This window comes from Castor canadensis, chromosome 4, assembly GCF_047511655.1.
Source record: "Castor canadensis chromosome 4, mCasCan1.hap1v2, whole genome shotgun sequence".
In the NCBI taxonomy this organism is placed as follows: domain Eukaryota; kingdom Metazoa; phylum Chordata; class Mammalia; order Rodentia; family Castoridae; genus Castor; species Castor canadensis.
Window position 1 is genome coordinate 87,059,510 of NC_133389.1, and position 16,213 is coordinate 87,075,722.

Sequence of the window (16,213 nt, forward strand, 5' to 3'; positions counted from 1 at the left end):
GGAAACCACACAGAATGGGAGAAAATCTTTGCCATCTATTCAACAGTTGAAAGATAAATATACAGAATATTTAAAGAGCTCAAAAAATTAAAAAACAAAAGAACAAATAATTCAATCAACAAATAGACAAATAAACAGAGAGTTCTAAGAAGTAAAGTACAAATGCCTAGTAAATATATAAAGCAATTTTCAGTGTCCTTAACCATAAAGGAAACACAAATCAAAACTATATTAAGATTTTATTTCACTCTGACATCCTGACAAGATTGGTAATCATGATGAAAAGAAATGTTCATGAGGAGGTAGGAAAAAGTTACCTTCAACCATTAACTAGTGCAAACACTGTGGAAATCAGTACAGAGGTTCCTCAAAAAATTAAAAATAGACTTACCTTATGACCCCACCATACCACTCTTGGGCACATATCTGAAGGAGTGGCAATCAACACACAAGAGAGACACCTGCACAACTATGTTTATTTCAGCTGTCTTCACAATAGTCAAAATGTGGAAACAGCTGAGATGTCCAACAAATGATGAATGGGTAAAGAAGATATTTAGATAAATGATAGATAGATAGATGATAGATGATAGATGGATAGATAGATAGATGGATAGATAGATAAATGATAGATAGATAGATAATGGAACATTGCTCAGCCATAAGAAAAATGAAATTATGTCATTTGCAGAAAAATGGGTAGAACTGGAGATCATCATGCTGAGAGAGATAATTTAAGCTCAAAGGGACAAATATTGCAATGTCTCACTCATTTGTGGAACTGGACCTAAAATGATAATACCAATAATAATAAAATAATTAATAATAATAATGGGATATGAAAGTATATGGAGGATTTTCTGGGGGATTATCAAGAGATGGGAATAGAAAGAACACTCAGTGGTGAAGAGTATAGAAGTATGCTACATATATACATATATATATGTACATATGACTATGTATGTGTATGTACATATATATATATATATATATGAAGACAGTGTAATGAAACTCACAAATGGGATAGGAAGAAAGGAAATATAATAGAGGTGATAAAATTGTTCATGGTACATTGTGCACATGTACCTTTACCACAAGGACCTTTCCTTGTATTATCAATGTTAAGATAATTCAAAACTAAAATTAAAAAATAAATCAAGTTAATATGATATGGGTTTTCATGTAGGCTATATAGAGTATTAAAGAAACTAGAAGAAATGGCAAAAGACACTATATAGATTCTGACAGAAATGCACTGGCTGGAGTCTGATTAGACATTGAAAAATAAATTGGATGCTTAGCATCTCCTACTGTCATATGTCTATGGATGCTGGAAAACCCAGCAAATTAAGAGGAATGAACAGAATAGAGGACCTAGATATGAATCCATGCAGCTATGCCCACCTAATTTCTGACAAAAGTGCCAAAAACATACAATGGAGAAAAGATAGCCTCTTCAACAAATGTTGCCAAGAAAAGTGGTTATATGCCTGAAGAAAATTGAAACTAGATCCATGCCTATCATCCTGCACTAGTATCAACTCAAAGTGGATTAAGGACCCTAAGATCAGACCTAAACCTTGAAGTTGGTACAGGACAGAGCAGGGAATATACTGGAAGCAATAGTTATAGGCAAGAACTTCCTCAGTAGAACTCCAGAAGCTCAGCAACTAAGAGAAAAGATTGACAAATGGAACTACATGAAATTAAAAAGCTTCTGCATGACAAAAGAAATGGTCTCTAAATTGAAAAGACCACCCACAGAATGAGAGAAAATCTTTGGTAGCTATACATCAGGCAAGACACTGATAACTAGAATACATAGGGAGCTCAAAAAATTAAACTCCCCCTAAAATCAATGACCCAATAAAGAAATGGGCAGCTGAACTAAACAGAACTTTTACAAAGGAAGAAATTCAAATGGCCAAAAAACACATGAAAAAATGTTCACCATCCCTGACCATAAAGGAAATGCAAATCAAAACCACACTAAGATTCCACCTCTCTTTTGTTGGAATAGTTGCCATTAAGAACACCACCACCAACCCTCATACACTGCTGGTGGGAAAGTAAGCTAGTACAACCACTATGGAAAACAATATGGAGGCTCCTTAAAAATTTAAAAAACTAAAAATAGATCTGCCATATCATCCAGCATTATTGCCCTTAGGGATATAACCAAAGAAATATGAGTCAGGTTATTACAAAGACACCTGCACACCCATGTTTACTATACCACTATTCACAATAGCCAAGCTATGGGAACAGCCAAGATGCCCCACAACCAATGAATGGATCAAAAAAAGTGATATTTACACACAATGGAATTTTATTCAGCCACAAAGAAGAATGAAATTTTGTCATTCACAAGAAAATGGATGGAACTAGAAATCATCTTAAGTGAAGTTGGTCAGACTTAGAAAGCCAAAAGTTGCATGTTCTCCCTCATATGTGGATTATAGACCTAAAACAAATGTAGTAACATTATTGGACACAGGTCATACATTAAGGGAAGACTGTGCATGGAAGGGATAGGGCAATGGAGGGAAAACCAAAACTTCAAAACAACAAAAATGTGGTTGATGTGCTCACTTTACAGGAATGAATGTAGTAATCTTAAACTGGCCCAGACCACTATGGGTAGGGGACTAGGGAATAGTGAAGAGGACTGGCAGATAGAGATGAACCAATTTGGGTTGTAATACACATGTGCATGGAAACAACACAAGGAATCTCCCTGTCGAACTAGTAAGAACTCCAAGTTTTTCTTATTATCTTTTATGTTTTTTTCTTCTACAAAACCGGAGAACAGGAGGGCAGAACAGGTTCTACCCAGAGGTGGGGGTTTGGCACTGGGGGGAATGGGGAGGTGTTGCAAATAAGGAATACACATGTGTGTACATGCAAAAATGATACCTGTTGAGACTGTTCCAGGAATCCTGGGAGGGGGGATGAAAGACAGCAGCAGAGGGAGTGAATTCAAGTATGATATATTTGATACATTGTAAAATCTTTGTAAATATTCCAATGTATCTCCACCCAGCACAGCAATAATTTAAAAAAGAGGAATGAACACTGATTCTATATAGATCAGCTTTCCTCCAAAGACAAACAGGAAAAATAAATCTATGCTTATGAAGAAAAATTCACACAACAGCATCCAGAAGAGTTAGTGGAAGAGGCAATCAACTGATACTGACTTATATTTTTTGATAGTTTTCTAAGAAGTAGGAATAATTCAAAAATCTATTAATTTAAAAGGATATGTGACAATGTGCATTGCACATAATCAAAATATATGGCTTTAAGGAAAAACAGGAGGATACAAAGACCCTAGAAAGATGTAAAGAAAAAAGACTGTAATTAAAATCTCCAAGGAACCAAAAGTTTGACAGCAGCATTGTAAGTAATTTTGGTAGAAGAAGAAGAATTGATGCTATGAAAGAAATAGGAAATGCATAAAGTAAGGTAAATTTTGGAACTCTTGGAAGATGCTGGCTAGTGAAAAGAAATGAAAGAAATAGAGCACAAGATATCTACCATCTTGGTAGATATAAAAGGCTGAGAGTAAAGATCCACCCTAGGCATTATAAGTATCCTTGGGGAAGAAAACAATTATTATATTATCAAAGTGTCACCTCTTAGCAAAATCCCAATTACTGAGTGCCAATCCAAGATGGGTGTCATTTTTCCTTTAAAATTGACCTTTCAGAATTATAAAAGCACAACAATAAGTCTATAATCAGAAAATCTTCATTATGGAAGGTCAGAAAGTCCAGTCACATATTAATCATGGTTAATAACAAAATAAGAAACAATCTGTTGATTATAAATCTAGCTTTTTCTTGGCCTTTGTATCCATGAGAAAATTCACCCTCCCACTAAGATTCACACTCTTTAACTCTTAAACTGGGGATTGAGATGATGACTGTAGGTGGTAACAATTCAGAAACTATGGACCCATTTTAGTTCAAATAAAATTCATTGAACACTTACAATGTGGTGGAAGCTGCTCTGTGCATTATGGGATAAAAGAAAAGCTAAATCAGATTCCAGTTTTCAAACCCTTTATGGCATTGTGAGGAAGAGCCCTGCAAAAGTCCTCAGCATTAACTTTCTAAGATGGACTGATATTGTTTTGAGAGGTTTAGAAAACTAAGGAGGAAAACAAAAGATGGCTTAAAATAAAATAACCTAGTTTTAGAAGGAAAAAGCAAAAGATAAATATCTAAGCATGGAAACCCTAGGGACTCATGAATTATGGTGTTTTCTGAGTAATTCATGTACTGTCTGCCTGCCAACTTGAACAAACCTTACTGGATATTTGTCATCTCTATTAATTCTTGACATTCTGGATATGGTGAGGAGCTAACCTACCTGAAAACTCAAAACTTCCCTTTGGGAGGGTCCAGGAAATTATTCCTATTTAAAATATACCCATGTCTACCTTTTTTGGAGATACAGTCTCACTGTCTACTATGTAGTCCAGGCTGGACTCAAACTCTCAATCCACCCTCTGTAGCCCCCAACTGCTAGGATTATACGGTGCCACATTTACAATGCTAAACATTTATGTTGTCTTATTGTTTTGGCTCTTTTGTGTGTGTGTGTGTGTGTGTGTGTGTGTGTGTGTGTGTGTGTGTGTGTGTTTTCAGAAATGCGGGTTGCTTGGCAAGCGCCACTGAAGTCACAAAACCAGCCCTTTTTGCTCTGTTATGTCTGAGATAGTCTCACTGCGTGCTCAGACTGGCCTGGACCACGATCCTCCTCTATGCAGATGAGATGACAGGTGTGCCCCACTGTGCCCAGCCATTGTTTGAAATTGGGTCTTGAAAATTTTTTGTTCATACTGACCTGGAGCTATGAGCTTTTGGTAGCTAGGTAGGATGACAGGATGAGCCACCAAGCCTGACCCACATTTATGTTTTTTAAAGGAAGATTTGGAGTTAGGTAATGGTGAACTTCAGGAAAAACAACCTGCCTTACTAGCATATGGGTGCCTCCAACAACATATTAAATCCCAGCATAATCTGTGTACTTCCAGGTATTTGGCTTGCTTGGATATATTTTCATAACAGGTGACTATTATTAGGTACCTAAACATGAGAAATATTTCTGCTGCTCACAATTAGTGTTCACATACTGTTACACCTTGATAAATGAGTAATCACACACACTAACAGTGTTGGTTGTAATAATTTATCATGTTTGTTAAGCTAAACAAATTGAGGATTTTTCTTTCAATTTTTGAAAGAAGAAATAATGGTCTCTATTTTTTCCACTTTATCTAAAACTATAAGGAAACATTTTAGAGATTACCTTCACAATTGTGACTATTTTCATTTAAAAAATTTTTTTATTATTCATTTATTCACATGTGCGTACATTGTTTGGGTCATTTCTCCCCTCTGCCCCCCTCCGCCCCCGCCCCCCCCCACTTCCAGGGAGAACCTGTTCTGCCCTTATCTCTAATTTTGTTGAAGAGAAGACATAAGCATAAGAAAGGCATAGTGTTTTTGCTAGTTAAGGATAGCTACACAGAAAGATTCCTAGCATTGCTTCCATGTACAAATGTGTTACAACCCAAGTTGATTTATCTCTAACTGATCTTTACACTGGTTCCTGATTCCTTTCTCATGTTAACTTCTGTCACTTTAAGGTTTCTATATTAATTCCTCTGGAGTGGGAACATCAAACGCTTCCATGATTTGGGTTTTCAAATTAAAATCAGAACCTGTTGCATCAAAATACTAATCAATTTTTTAATTTTATTGTTGTGGTGAGTGGGAGTACACTGTGGTATTTACAAAAGTTCTTATAATATATCAAATATATCATACTTTAATTTACTACCTTCATCATTCTCCTTTATCCCCTTCCCCCATTCCTGGAATGGTTTCAGCAGTTATCATTTTTCCATTTATATATGTGTATACACAGTGTTTGCACAATATTCACCCTCCCATGCCCTTTCCCCATGTCCTCCCTCGCCACTGGTATCACCCCCTAACTCCCAGGCAGGACCTGTTCTGACCTCCAGTTCTCTGATTTTTTTTTTGTTTGTTTAAAATAGCTAGCTACACAGGAGTTTCCTTGTAACATTTCCATGTATATATGTATTATAACCCAAATTGGTTCATACCCTCCATTTTTCTTCTTTCTACCTTAAGTCCCCTTCTTACCATGGTTTAAAAATTCTGTTCATTCATATATAGAGAATACCTCAAACATATTCACCTTCCTAAGTTCCTTCTTTTACCCTACCCCTCTCGTATGTGACCTCACCTTAGTGTGACCTGTTTTCCATACCATTGTTATATTTGTATTATGTCTATATTCCACATATGAGAGAAAACATATGGCTTTTGGCCTTTTGAACCTGATTAACTTCACTTAAAATTTAATTCTTCTTTGTGACTGAATAAAATTCCATTGTATTTAAATACCACATTTTCTTAATCCGTTCGTCAATAGTGGGGTATCTTGGCTGTTACCATAGCTTAGCTATTGTGAATAACGGTGCAATAATCATGGATGTACAGATGCCTTTATTAATACTAATTAACTTGATGAAATAAGTATGTAACTACATGCTACATACTGATTGCTGCTGAAAATAATCAGACAAAAGGTAGTCCTTGATCTGAGGAAAAATAGTTTGGGAGAGTTGATCAAACATGGCTATGCATAAAAATTGGGGAGGGAACATTTTTGAAAAAAGTTGAGATGCCTGGGAAATTATAGAACAGAATCAATGTTTCATAAAAAAAAAACAGGAATTTGAATTTGGCATGGAAATGAAAGTATATCTCAGGCAAAAGTGCCACCATGTAGTAAAATACATGATTTAGGAACACAAACCATGTACTAGAAGATAAGGAAAGCAACAATGTGCTCCCTTTTCCATGCTTTGATCCCTTTCTCTTCACTAGGCAAGCCTTAAAGAGCAGAAAGTTAGGACAGTGAACACTGGCAGGAGAGAAAAAAAAAACAGGAATTTTAGGTTCATTTGTTGAGTTATAAGATCTTTAAATAGTAGGATCTCTAGCAAAGCTGTCACCTCCAAAAGTGAAAAAGTTTGGAAATTCAAAGAATATACTAAATAAAGAGAATGCATACAAGCCCTTGGACAAAGACAGCCTTACTGAGACAAACCAAACTAAAATAGCAAATGTTTCCTTAGTTACATTTTGCTTTCTTCCAATCTACTTCTCTAATTTTTAAAAAAATTGCTATGATGGATTTGGGGTTCATTGTGGGATTTACAAAAGTTCTTACAATGTATCAAATATATCATACTTGAATTGCTGTTTCCACGCTCTCCTTTATCCCCGCCCCCGCCCCCATTCCTGGAATAGTATCAACAGGTATCATTTTGCATTAGCATACATGTGTACACACTTTTTGCATCATATTCACCCTCCTTTCCCCTTTCCCCACCACCTCCCTTGTCCCACTGGTATCACCCCCTCCCCCACATGACTTGTTCCACCTTCTTATTCTATGATTTTGTAGAAGAAAAATGAAGAGAAAAAGAAGGAAAAAAATGACAGTTTTGATTGTTTGTAATAAAGCCAGCTACACAGGGAGTTTCCTTGTGATATTTTCATGTATATATGCGTTATACCCTTATTGGTTCATTTCTATTTTTTGACATTCTACATTTAGTCCCTTTCTTATGGTGGTTTCAGCAGGTGTAAGAATACTACATTCATTCTTGTATAGAGTATATCCACCATATACATCTTAGTTTCCTTGTTTTACACTACCCCTCTTGTATGTGTGACCAGTGTTTCATAAATATTGCTGTATTTGTGTTAGGTTTATATTCCACATATGAGAGAAAACATGTGGCTTTTGACCTTCTGAACCTGGATAACCTCACTTAAGATAATGTTCTCCAGTTCCATCTGTTTACCTGCAAATGACAAAATTTCATTCCTTTTTGTGGCTGAGTAAAATTCCATTGTATATAACTACCACATTTTCTTAATCCATTAATCAGTCATGGGGCATCTTGGTTGTTTCCATAGTTCAGCTGTTATAAATATTGCTGTAATAAATATGGGTGTGCAGGTGCCATTGTTGTAACCTGGCTCACATTCCTTGGGGTACATCCCTAGGTGTGGCATTGCTGGATCGTATGGCAGTTCTATTTTTAGATTTTGAGAAGCTTCTATACTGTTTTCCATAGTGGTTGTACTAATTTACATACCCACCAACAGTGTATAATGGTTCCTTTTTCCCTTATCCTCATTGACTTTTAAACTATTTTAATCTCATTAGTTAAGCAAACTTCCAGATCTGTTTCTTGATAGCCATGTGAGCCTAGGAAAGGTACTCTTCTCTCAGCCCAGTTTCCTCAGTTGTAAAGTATAAGTAATAATCATTTTAAAAGTTCATAGTGGTCCTGTGAGGAGTAAATAAAGTTGTTAGCCCAAAAAATTGGTTCAGTGCCCAATGTACACTCAACACCAAATAAGTAACTAGTTATTAGTGCTGCTGTGTTATTACTCTGTACTTTCACAAAAGCTATGTGCATAAATACCAGCTGACTTTCTCAAAGCCATAGGTTAATGAAACAAAAACCAATTCTCATTCAATAAAAATAGGGACAACTGTTTTAAAATTATTTTGAGAACTTACATGTCTTGTGGTGCTTACAATAGATGTTGGAAGAGAGTATAGGTGAAGTCATGAGCACTTGGAAAAATCAAGTGTTCACCATGTTGAGCACACAGAGTGACATAATTCTGATAACTGCAGACAGGCTTGCCTTCTTCACCTTGCTGGTCAGAAAACAGCATGGCTGAATGGCTCAAAGAGGTGAAATCATTTCTTGACAAGCATGGAGAGATTACGGAATCACTATGACCCACAAGCTATTGCTCACTTTTCTAATTTCACATAAAAATCTTTCGAATATAATAAGATGGAGGAATTAAGAGCTAAGAAGTACATTATAAAAAGTAACACAATTTCTTCACAGTCATGAGGTGACAGATAAGAAATTAAACAATTAGCAATACTGGTAATAGCAGAAAACCAAGTAAACATTTAAGGGGGGTCTTGTGCACATTAACACATTCATTTTTTTCAATTAAAAACTGAATATCATCAGAGGGCAGATAGGTGCAAACTGCTTGCTTTCAAATGCTATTTGCAAGCACATGGCAGTGGTGACAAGTTAATGGCTTAGGTACAGAATTCTAGTAATGAATGTTCAGAATCATTAAAACTTGCATGGGTATTGACAGCACAAAGGAGTATAGCAAGCTGTTATCAACTAGAAGTAAAAAGTGAGACGAGACCAGCTTTCAAATTACTTTTCTGAAACTCCACATGGACAAAGAAACCAATGAAGAAAAGAACATAATGTCTTAAACTGGAGGTTTCTTGTGAGGAAATGAAAAGCAGAAAAATCTTTATGACAGGTGACTTTATTCCCTAGACAGTGTCTTAAACCAATGTACTAACTGTTTTCCTAAACTAAAGAACAACTGAAACAGTAGGCTAAACCAAACCTTGATGTGGAACCAAAATAATAAAATCTTAGGATTCAAGTTGGTCACAGAGATCATCTTTTACATTTTCATATAAGTTATATAAATCCCATTAATGTAGTCTTTATTACATAATAACCCATCTTCTCTATAATATTAGTAAGCATAGAGAACTTGTTTTCTATCACAGTCTAACCAAAAGTTGGGAAGCGTCACTTGTCTGATATGTCTTGATTCAGTTGATCACTGACTTTAATTTTAGTTATTTCTAAAAGCTACATGATAAATCAGATTCACTACTCACAGGATGGTCTTTCATATTGGTTCTCAGTATGATTGTATGTATAACTCTTTATTTTGCTTGTTTTTTTACATATTTTTATTTCTTATTTTTCTATATCTGTCTTTATTCACCAATTCCAGGGATTCTAGGCCATAACCTGGTTTCTTTCCCTGCCTATACTATCAAAGATAAATTATGTTATTGAAAATAAGCACAATCCTAGAAGTTAGCTGAACTCAGTGAGAACTATCCTCTTGACCACAGTAGTTGCTCCATTTTTTTCTCTCTGTTTCAATTAGATTTACTCTTTTAGGCTTTCTAACTCTTGGACCTGACAGTTACATAACCCTGTATGAAGCACAATTCCTAAATTGTTGGTAATCATTCATAAATTGATGATAAATACATGGGAATGAATTATATCATTATTTCCAATTTTGTGTATAATGTAATAGCCCAAACAAGAAGCTTTTTAAAAAAGACATGCTGAGCAGAATATCTCATTTTCAGATTTTTCATACTTCCTAAAATTCAATTCTCATATGAAACAAACCTAACTAATATTTTAACTGATAAATATAAATGTAGGATTCTAAGGGCATTAAGTCATGAGTGATAATAAAAAAAATGTTAAAAACTTCTGTAATGTCATAAATTAGATAACAACCTTAATTCATGTCATTAGAACATCCCTTACAAGTTGAAAATTATTAGTAAGATTAAGTTTTATAAAAGATAACAAAGAATTGTATGATATTAATAGTAATATTAATAAAATATTAGTAAAAAAAGTCACACTTGAAACAGATGACATGAAATTTAGAAATAAAGAATCTTAGCCACACTGTGAGATTTGTTCTAAGGCCTATTGGACTATTCAGACTTGAATCATTTGAAAATAACAAAACTGGAAAGACTCCATGTATCATTCAGACAAACTATGTAATTAATCATAGAGACAAAGGATTAGACTCTAGCGAGGCAATAAGGTTTTCCCAAGGTAAATATTCAACTAGTGAGAACAGTCTCCTAAATCCTAGTATAATATTCTATTTTCCATTCTACCTTGAGTTTTAAATTTCAGTTCTGTATGCATCTTATTTCAATTCTAATGTAAATTGATTAGAGAACTTTCTCTTTTTTCTGACATTAATTATATATGCTTGATGCTATGCCACAAAATAGTTTACTCTTCATGACATTTATCTTTCCTTAATTTTCTTTTCCATATGCCTATATTTGGCCATGGTTACCTTCTCCTTACAATGTGAAGCTTACAGTAGAATATATGAACTTGAATTCTGATTCTGCCCTTCTAGTTGTGTGTACTTGAACAAGTCATTTATTTTCTTTGAACTACAGTTCTTTGTCTATAAAATGAGTGTATCTCTACCTAATATATACAATTATAAACTTCAGCTATAAGAAATTTAAAATGCATAGCATAGTGCCTGACTACTACTAAATGGCCCCCAAACATAATTTTTGTTATTTTAACATTAATAATGAGTTTATGAAGATAGCTATTGCAGCTTAATATTTTTTGCATTTCACAGAATTTTATAAATTCATGGTGCTTTACTTTTCAGTCAGAACAAAACACAAAAAGGTAAATGTTGGGATGGTGGAGTGGTTCAAGTGGTACAGTGCCTGCCTTGCAAGCATGAGGCCCTGAGTTCAAACCCCAGTGCTGCAAAAAAAAAAAAAAAGGATAAATTTTACAGAAAGAAATATAATTAGTTCTGTTGCACCTATTATTGTGTATGCCTTTAAACACACAAGAAACCAAATCACTGTGGATAAAATATAACATTTCAGTTTAATAAATGCTTCACTTGAAATGACTAATAAGAATATTAGTCATTAAATGATAAACAATATTGTCCCTACCAATATTTTTAACTAATGACATTTTGGAAGATATCTACATATTTAATAACTGTTTCTAAGACATAAATTCATGGGATAAAATATTTGACTCTGTGTTAATCCAAAAGTCTCAATGGACCATTCAAATTGACTACATGATCAATCTAATTAAGTAAAATCACCCCTTCAGAAAGAAATTAACAGTGCTGTTGATCTAACATATGTGAGTTAATAAAAAGCAAGGAAACTTATTTATTATATTAAAAACTTTAAATATTCATATGTGAGATTTTGTTCAAAACTTCAAAATGAACATTTAATATAAATAATTATTATTCCTCTCATTTTTTGTTGGATTTTGATATGGGAATAACAAAAACATCTTATTATAATAATTAACAGTGTTTATTAACTGTGTTTGCTTTTTTAAAGTAAAACCTCAAGAAAAAAAGGGTTACCCTAATGTTTCTTGTTTCTTTTAGAACTCAGTGCTCTAATGTCATGTATATTTTTGACATAATTTTTTTTTTTTGTGGTACTGGTGCTTGAACTCAGGGTCTCATGCTTACTTGGCAGGCTTTCTACCACTTGAGCCATTCCACCATCCCTGAATTAACATAAGCATTTTTTTCTTATTTTGTCAGACTGAGGTTTGAATCTAGGGCTTCACACTTGCTAGGAAGGTGCTCTTCCACTTGAGGCACTCCACCAGTTCCTAAGTCTTTGAATACATTAAAAGAAAACTTGGGATTTTATTTGGAATATAAATTTATTGCTTCATTTTTCTAAAAATTTATTATATTTTTCAAAACTTTTTTATGACAACTTGGAAATAAAAGCAATCAATTAAAACTTAAAAAGAGCAGTCCTTTACAATAGTTTTAGAAGCAATTTCTTACAGGAGATTAGATGTGTTGTAACTGTAACCAAGACAGAGATTTCTATATTGATGAGTCAAACTTGAGAGTCTGAAGAAAGTGATTTTCTTCATAATTGGCAGGAAAAAGACTCATTGGCATTGCCCTGAGGCATCAAGTTTCCAGAAGGATAAGGTTTGGGCTTTGGGGTTTGTGAATGGATTCCAGAAGAGAAAAGAGTGTGGATAAAAGCATAGTGACATTAGAGACTTACGAGAATATCAAGTACTTAATGTGACTGAAGCATAATGTGAGGTAGAACAGGACAGGGGCTGCAAGTCTTGAGATACAAAGGGAGGAATCTGAAGTTGATTCAATTGGTAAAGCTGTTCTGTTGGTTTTTGAGAAGCACTTTAACAATTATTAGCTAGGTCTTAGAAAGTTGTATTTGACAATAGAGTGCTGGAGGGATTGGAGACTGAGACTGAAAGGAAGGAGAATAATGTTTCTTCCTTATTTGTTGTAACAATCACATAAACATACACATTTATTAAAGAAAATGGAGAAAATAGTAACAGGCAAAAAAAATAATCTGAAGACCGTCACTGTTACACACTACAGTGATATCATACACTACTAACACTGTTTTGAAGTCATTATTGCTTGCTCTTTTAGATCATGAAAATGTCAGGAAATATGCTTATACACTTTATTTTTAATGACTGCATAGGCTACTACTATATGGATGTACCTGGGGAGATAAAGGTATTTTTGTAATAACCAACATGAATAGATTAAAAAATAGTACAATATCTATAAAAATGATATCATCAGAGATGTGGTTGATATATGTGTTACATATAAGAATAGCATGTCAGAGTGAAAAAAGAGAAGCCAAGTTTTATACTTAAACGTAATTATTAAAGTAGGCTCTGTCTTTTATTAGATATGTCTGAATAAGTTTCTTGATTGAGTGACAGTTTTTTGAGGTTAATTTCAAAGTTATATGCTGTCATATCAAATATGCATATAATCATCTATCACAGAACTTAAGATAGAAGTCACTCAGTGTTAGATCCTTCCTTGATGATCAATTGATCATTAAGTATATGTGGAGATATGAATAATTTTACAGAAGATGGATTTGTAGGTTTCAAGGTGACATGACTAGGAAGGTGATGCTATAAAAATGTAGATTTCAAGGATATGAACAGATTTTGGGCAAAGTGGTTGTTAAGCTAACCATAAACACAATCACCCATACAAGGCTGCAGTGACATTCTCAGATACATTATTTAAGAATCAACATAATGAATGACCGTGCTTCTCTACAACCTATGCATGTCAAAGCCATCTAGACACCCTGCTTCTTGACCAGTAATGCACTAAGTGTTGCTATGATAACCTCCAAGAATTAAATGAAGCTTCCAAATAACTCCTTCAATTGATTTATATATTAAGAAAATCTGGTGAGACATTTCTTGAGAATAAAAAAGAAAACTCACATTCACATTTAGATATAATCAATGATAATGAGGACAAGGTTACACCTCTTATTCATATGGTTCCCATTCAATTTCTTAGCTATGCAAGAAATATATAGATAGGATAAATAGTGAATGACAGAAAGAAGGCTGAGTCAGATCAGAGTACCAATCTGTTTCACTATTTCAAAAACAACCAGAACACACAATTTGTAGGCAGTGAGCCAATTCCTTCAATGGTATTTGCAAACACTGCCTGTTCTTGGATCTTAAGTTCTATTTAATCCAGTTTAAATGGTTGATTTTTATGTCAAATTATTTTACAAACATTATTTCTTGTATTATTTAGAATGTAATAGTAATAATACAGCTTTGTCCTTGTTTGACTTCACAAGATCAAGTTTACCAAAACTTGTTCAAGAATTTACTACAAATATGATTAAACTGGTTAACTCCAAATCTGTTATTTGATAGCTTGTGAAATATAAAAGTAGAATCTGTGTCCTAGATATTGAAATGTGGTTTAATTTAGCATGCAGCTTAATAAATATCTGTTCATTACATAGTAGCTTCAATATCAAAGTGTCAGATATACACAGGAGTTAAATGGATCCTTCTCAAGCTAACATGAAAAGGAGGATGAGGTACATAATTGTTTTTTCTTGCTTTCCAAACTCAAAGACTATACAAATTTCTATAATTTGTCCAAAATCATGGCTAATAAAAGTAAGGGCCATTCACCATTTCAAATCTAATGATTCACACTACCAATATTCTAAAAATTCTGGCAACTTCCTTTTTTGTCTTCTCCCCCCATGAAAATATTTGCTTGTGAGTAAATAGATGACTTAAATAATTACATTCACACATTAGGAGGATGCTCTGTAAGAGACTTGTGTATTGGAATAAAGTCTGGTTATAATATCTTATTAGCTTTTTTTTAGTCAGAGTGCTCATGTATAATGCTGATAGTGTCCATCTGAAATAATCACAGTGGCAGGTCAAAGATATAGCTAGTCCCAACTGTGAATAAGAAAAAACTAAAATATGAAAATAGATTAAGAAAATCGCTATACATTATGTTTTCTTTCTATAACATTATCACCATGACATAAAGTCATCTTCTAATCAATTTCAACTGAAAGCTTAGTTTCTATAAAGAAAAATGACACTGGACTTCAATTAAAATTTATTCATCTGTTCAAAAATACGAATTTGAGTGCCTGTTGATGCTAGAAACTGTCTCAGTGCCAAGTGAATAAGAGTGCTTGGTCTTCGTCCTTATGAGTTAAATGATATTCTTTTTATAGCATCCATAAATTAAAGTTAAATTTGCATGTATAAATCACATAATTAGAATATTGGAAGAGAAGGAATGTACTATAAATGAAATAATCTTTATTAGATAAAAAGGCAAAGCTCCTTTTACTTATTACACAAATACATAGTCTACTCTAGGCCTCAAAATTAGCAAAGATAAACTTCTACATAAAATAGAGAGCAAAGATTAACAATTATCCAACCACAAAAATTCAAAACAATGAAAATCTGTGACTTAATGTTTGTTCACTCAATCACTAACTCTCTTTACTACTTCTATGAAGCTAAACCAAAGCCCATTGACTCCCTCAGTGGTTTCATTTAATTTCCTTATTTTATTTTAAGAACTTTATTTAAAGAAAGTTGAGGTGATTTCTTTCTGGGATATAAAAACACACACAAAGATAGCAGATATAATGTAATCAACCTACTGTGAAAAAGACAGTTGTAACTAAGTATCATTTTACAAACTGGTTTTCTCTCACATAAGTCAACATTCTAACTTATGATTAAATAAAAATATATTAGTACATAGTGCTCAAAGAATATCATCTATTAGTGTGTTAACTGCAAACATTACTTTTAATTTTAACTATACATATCTCAAAATGAGTAGAATATACAAAGAAGCCTACACATACCATTGATCCATCTAGCTTCTGGATTATGCAGCACAAAGTCTTTCCTGAAGAGATCTTCTAAAGACAATCTGGTTTCTGATGAGTTTGTAAGTTCATCTAAAATAAAAGAAATTCTAGGTTAGACAGTTTTCTAATATTATCTTTTGAAACAAATGAAATATAAAATTTGGAGTATTTTGCTTCAAAATATATGTTAACTATGTATCAATAAAAGTGACCATTTTGACATTTTTTTGGCATGTGAAATTTGTTTCAT

The 16,213-nt window shown here is 33.6% G+C and overlaps 1 protein-coding gene across 4 annotated transcripts in view; it reads right to left on the reverse strand.

Moving 5' to 3' along the window:
• Window positions 1-16,213, reverse strand: part of Dpp10 (dipeptidyl peptidase like 10) — a 1,373,287-nt gene that overhangs the window by 470,641 nt on the left and 886,433 nt on the right. For all 4 annotated transcript variants that reach the window (XM_074070578.1, XM_074070577.1, XM_074070579.1 and 1 more), the window contains exon 3: window positions 15,958-16,053. In XM_074070578.1, coding sequence (XP_073926679.1) covers window positions 15,958-16,053 — 96 coding nt within the window. The remainder of the gene's footprint in view (window positions 1-15,957; window positions 16,054-16,213) is intronic.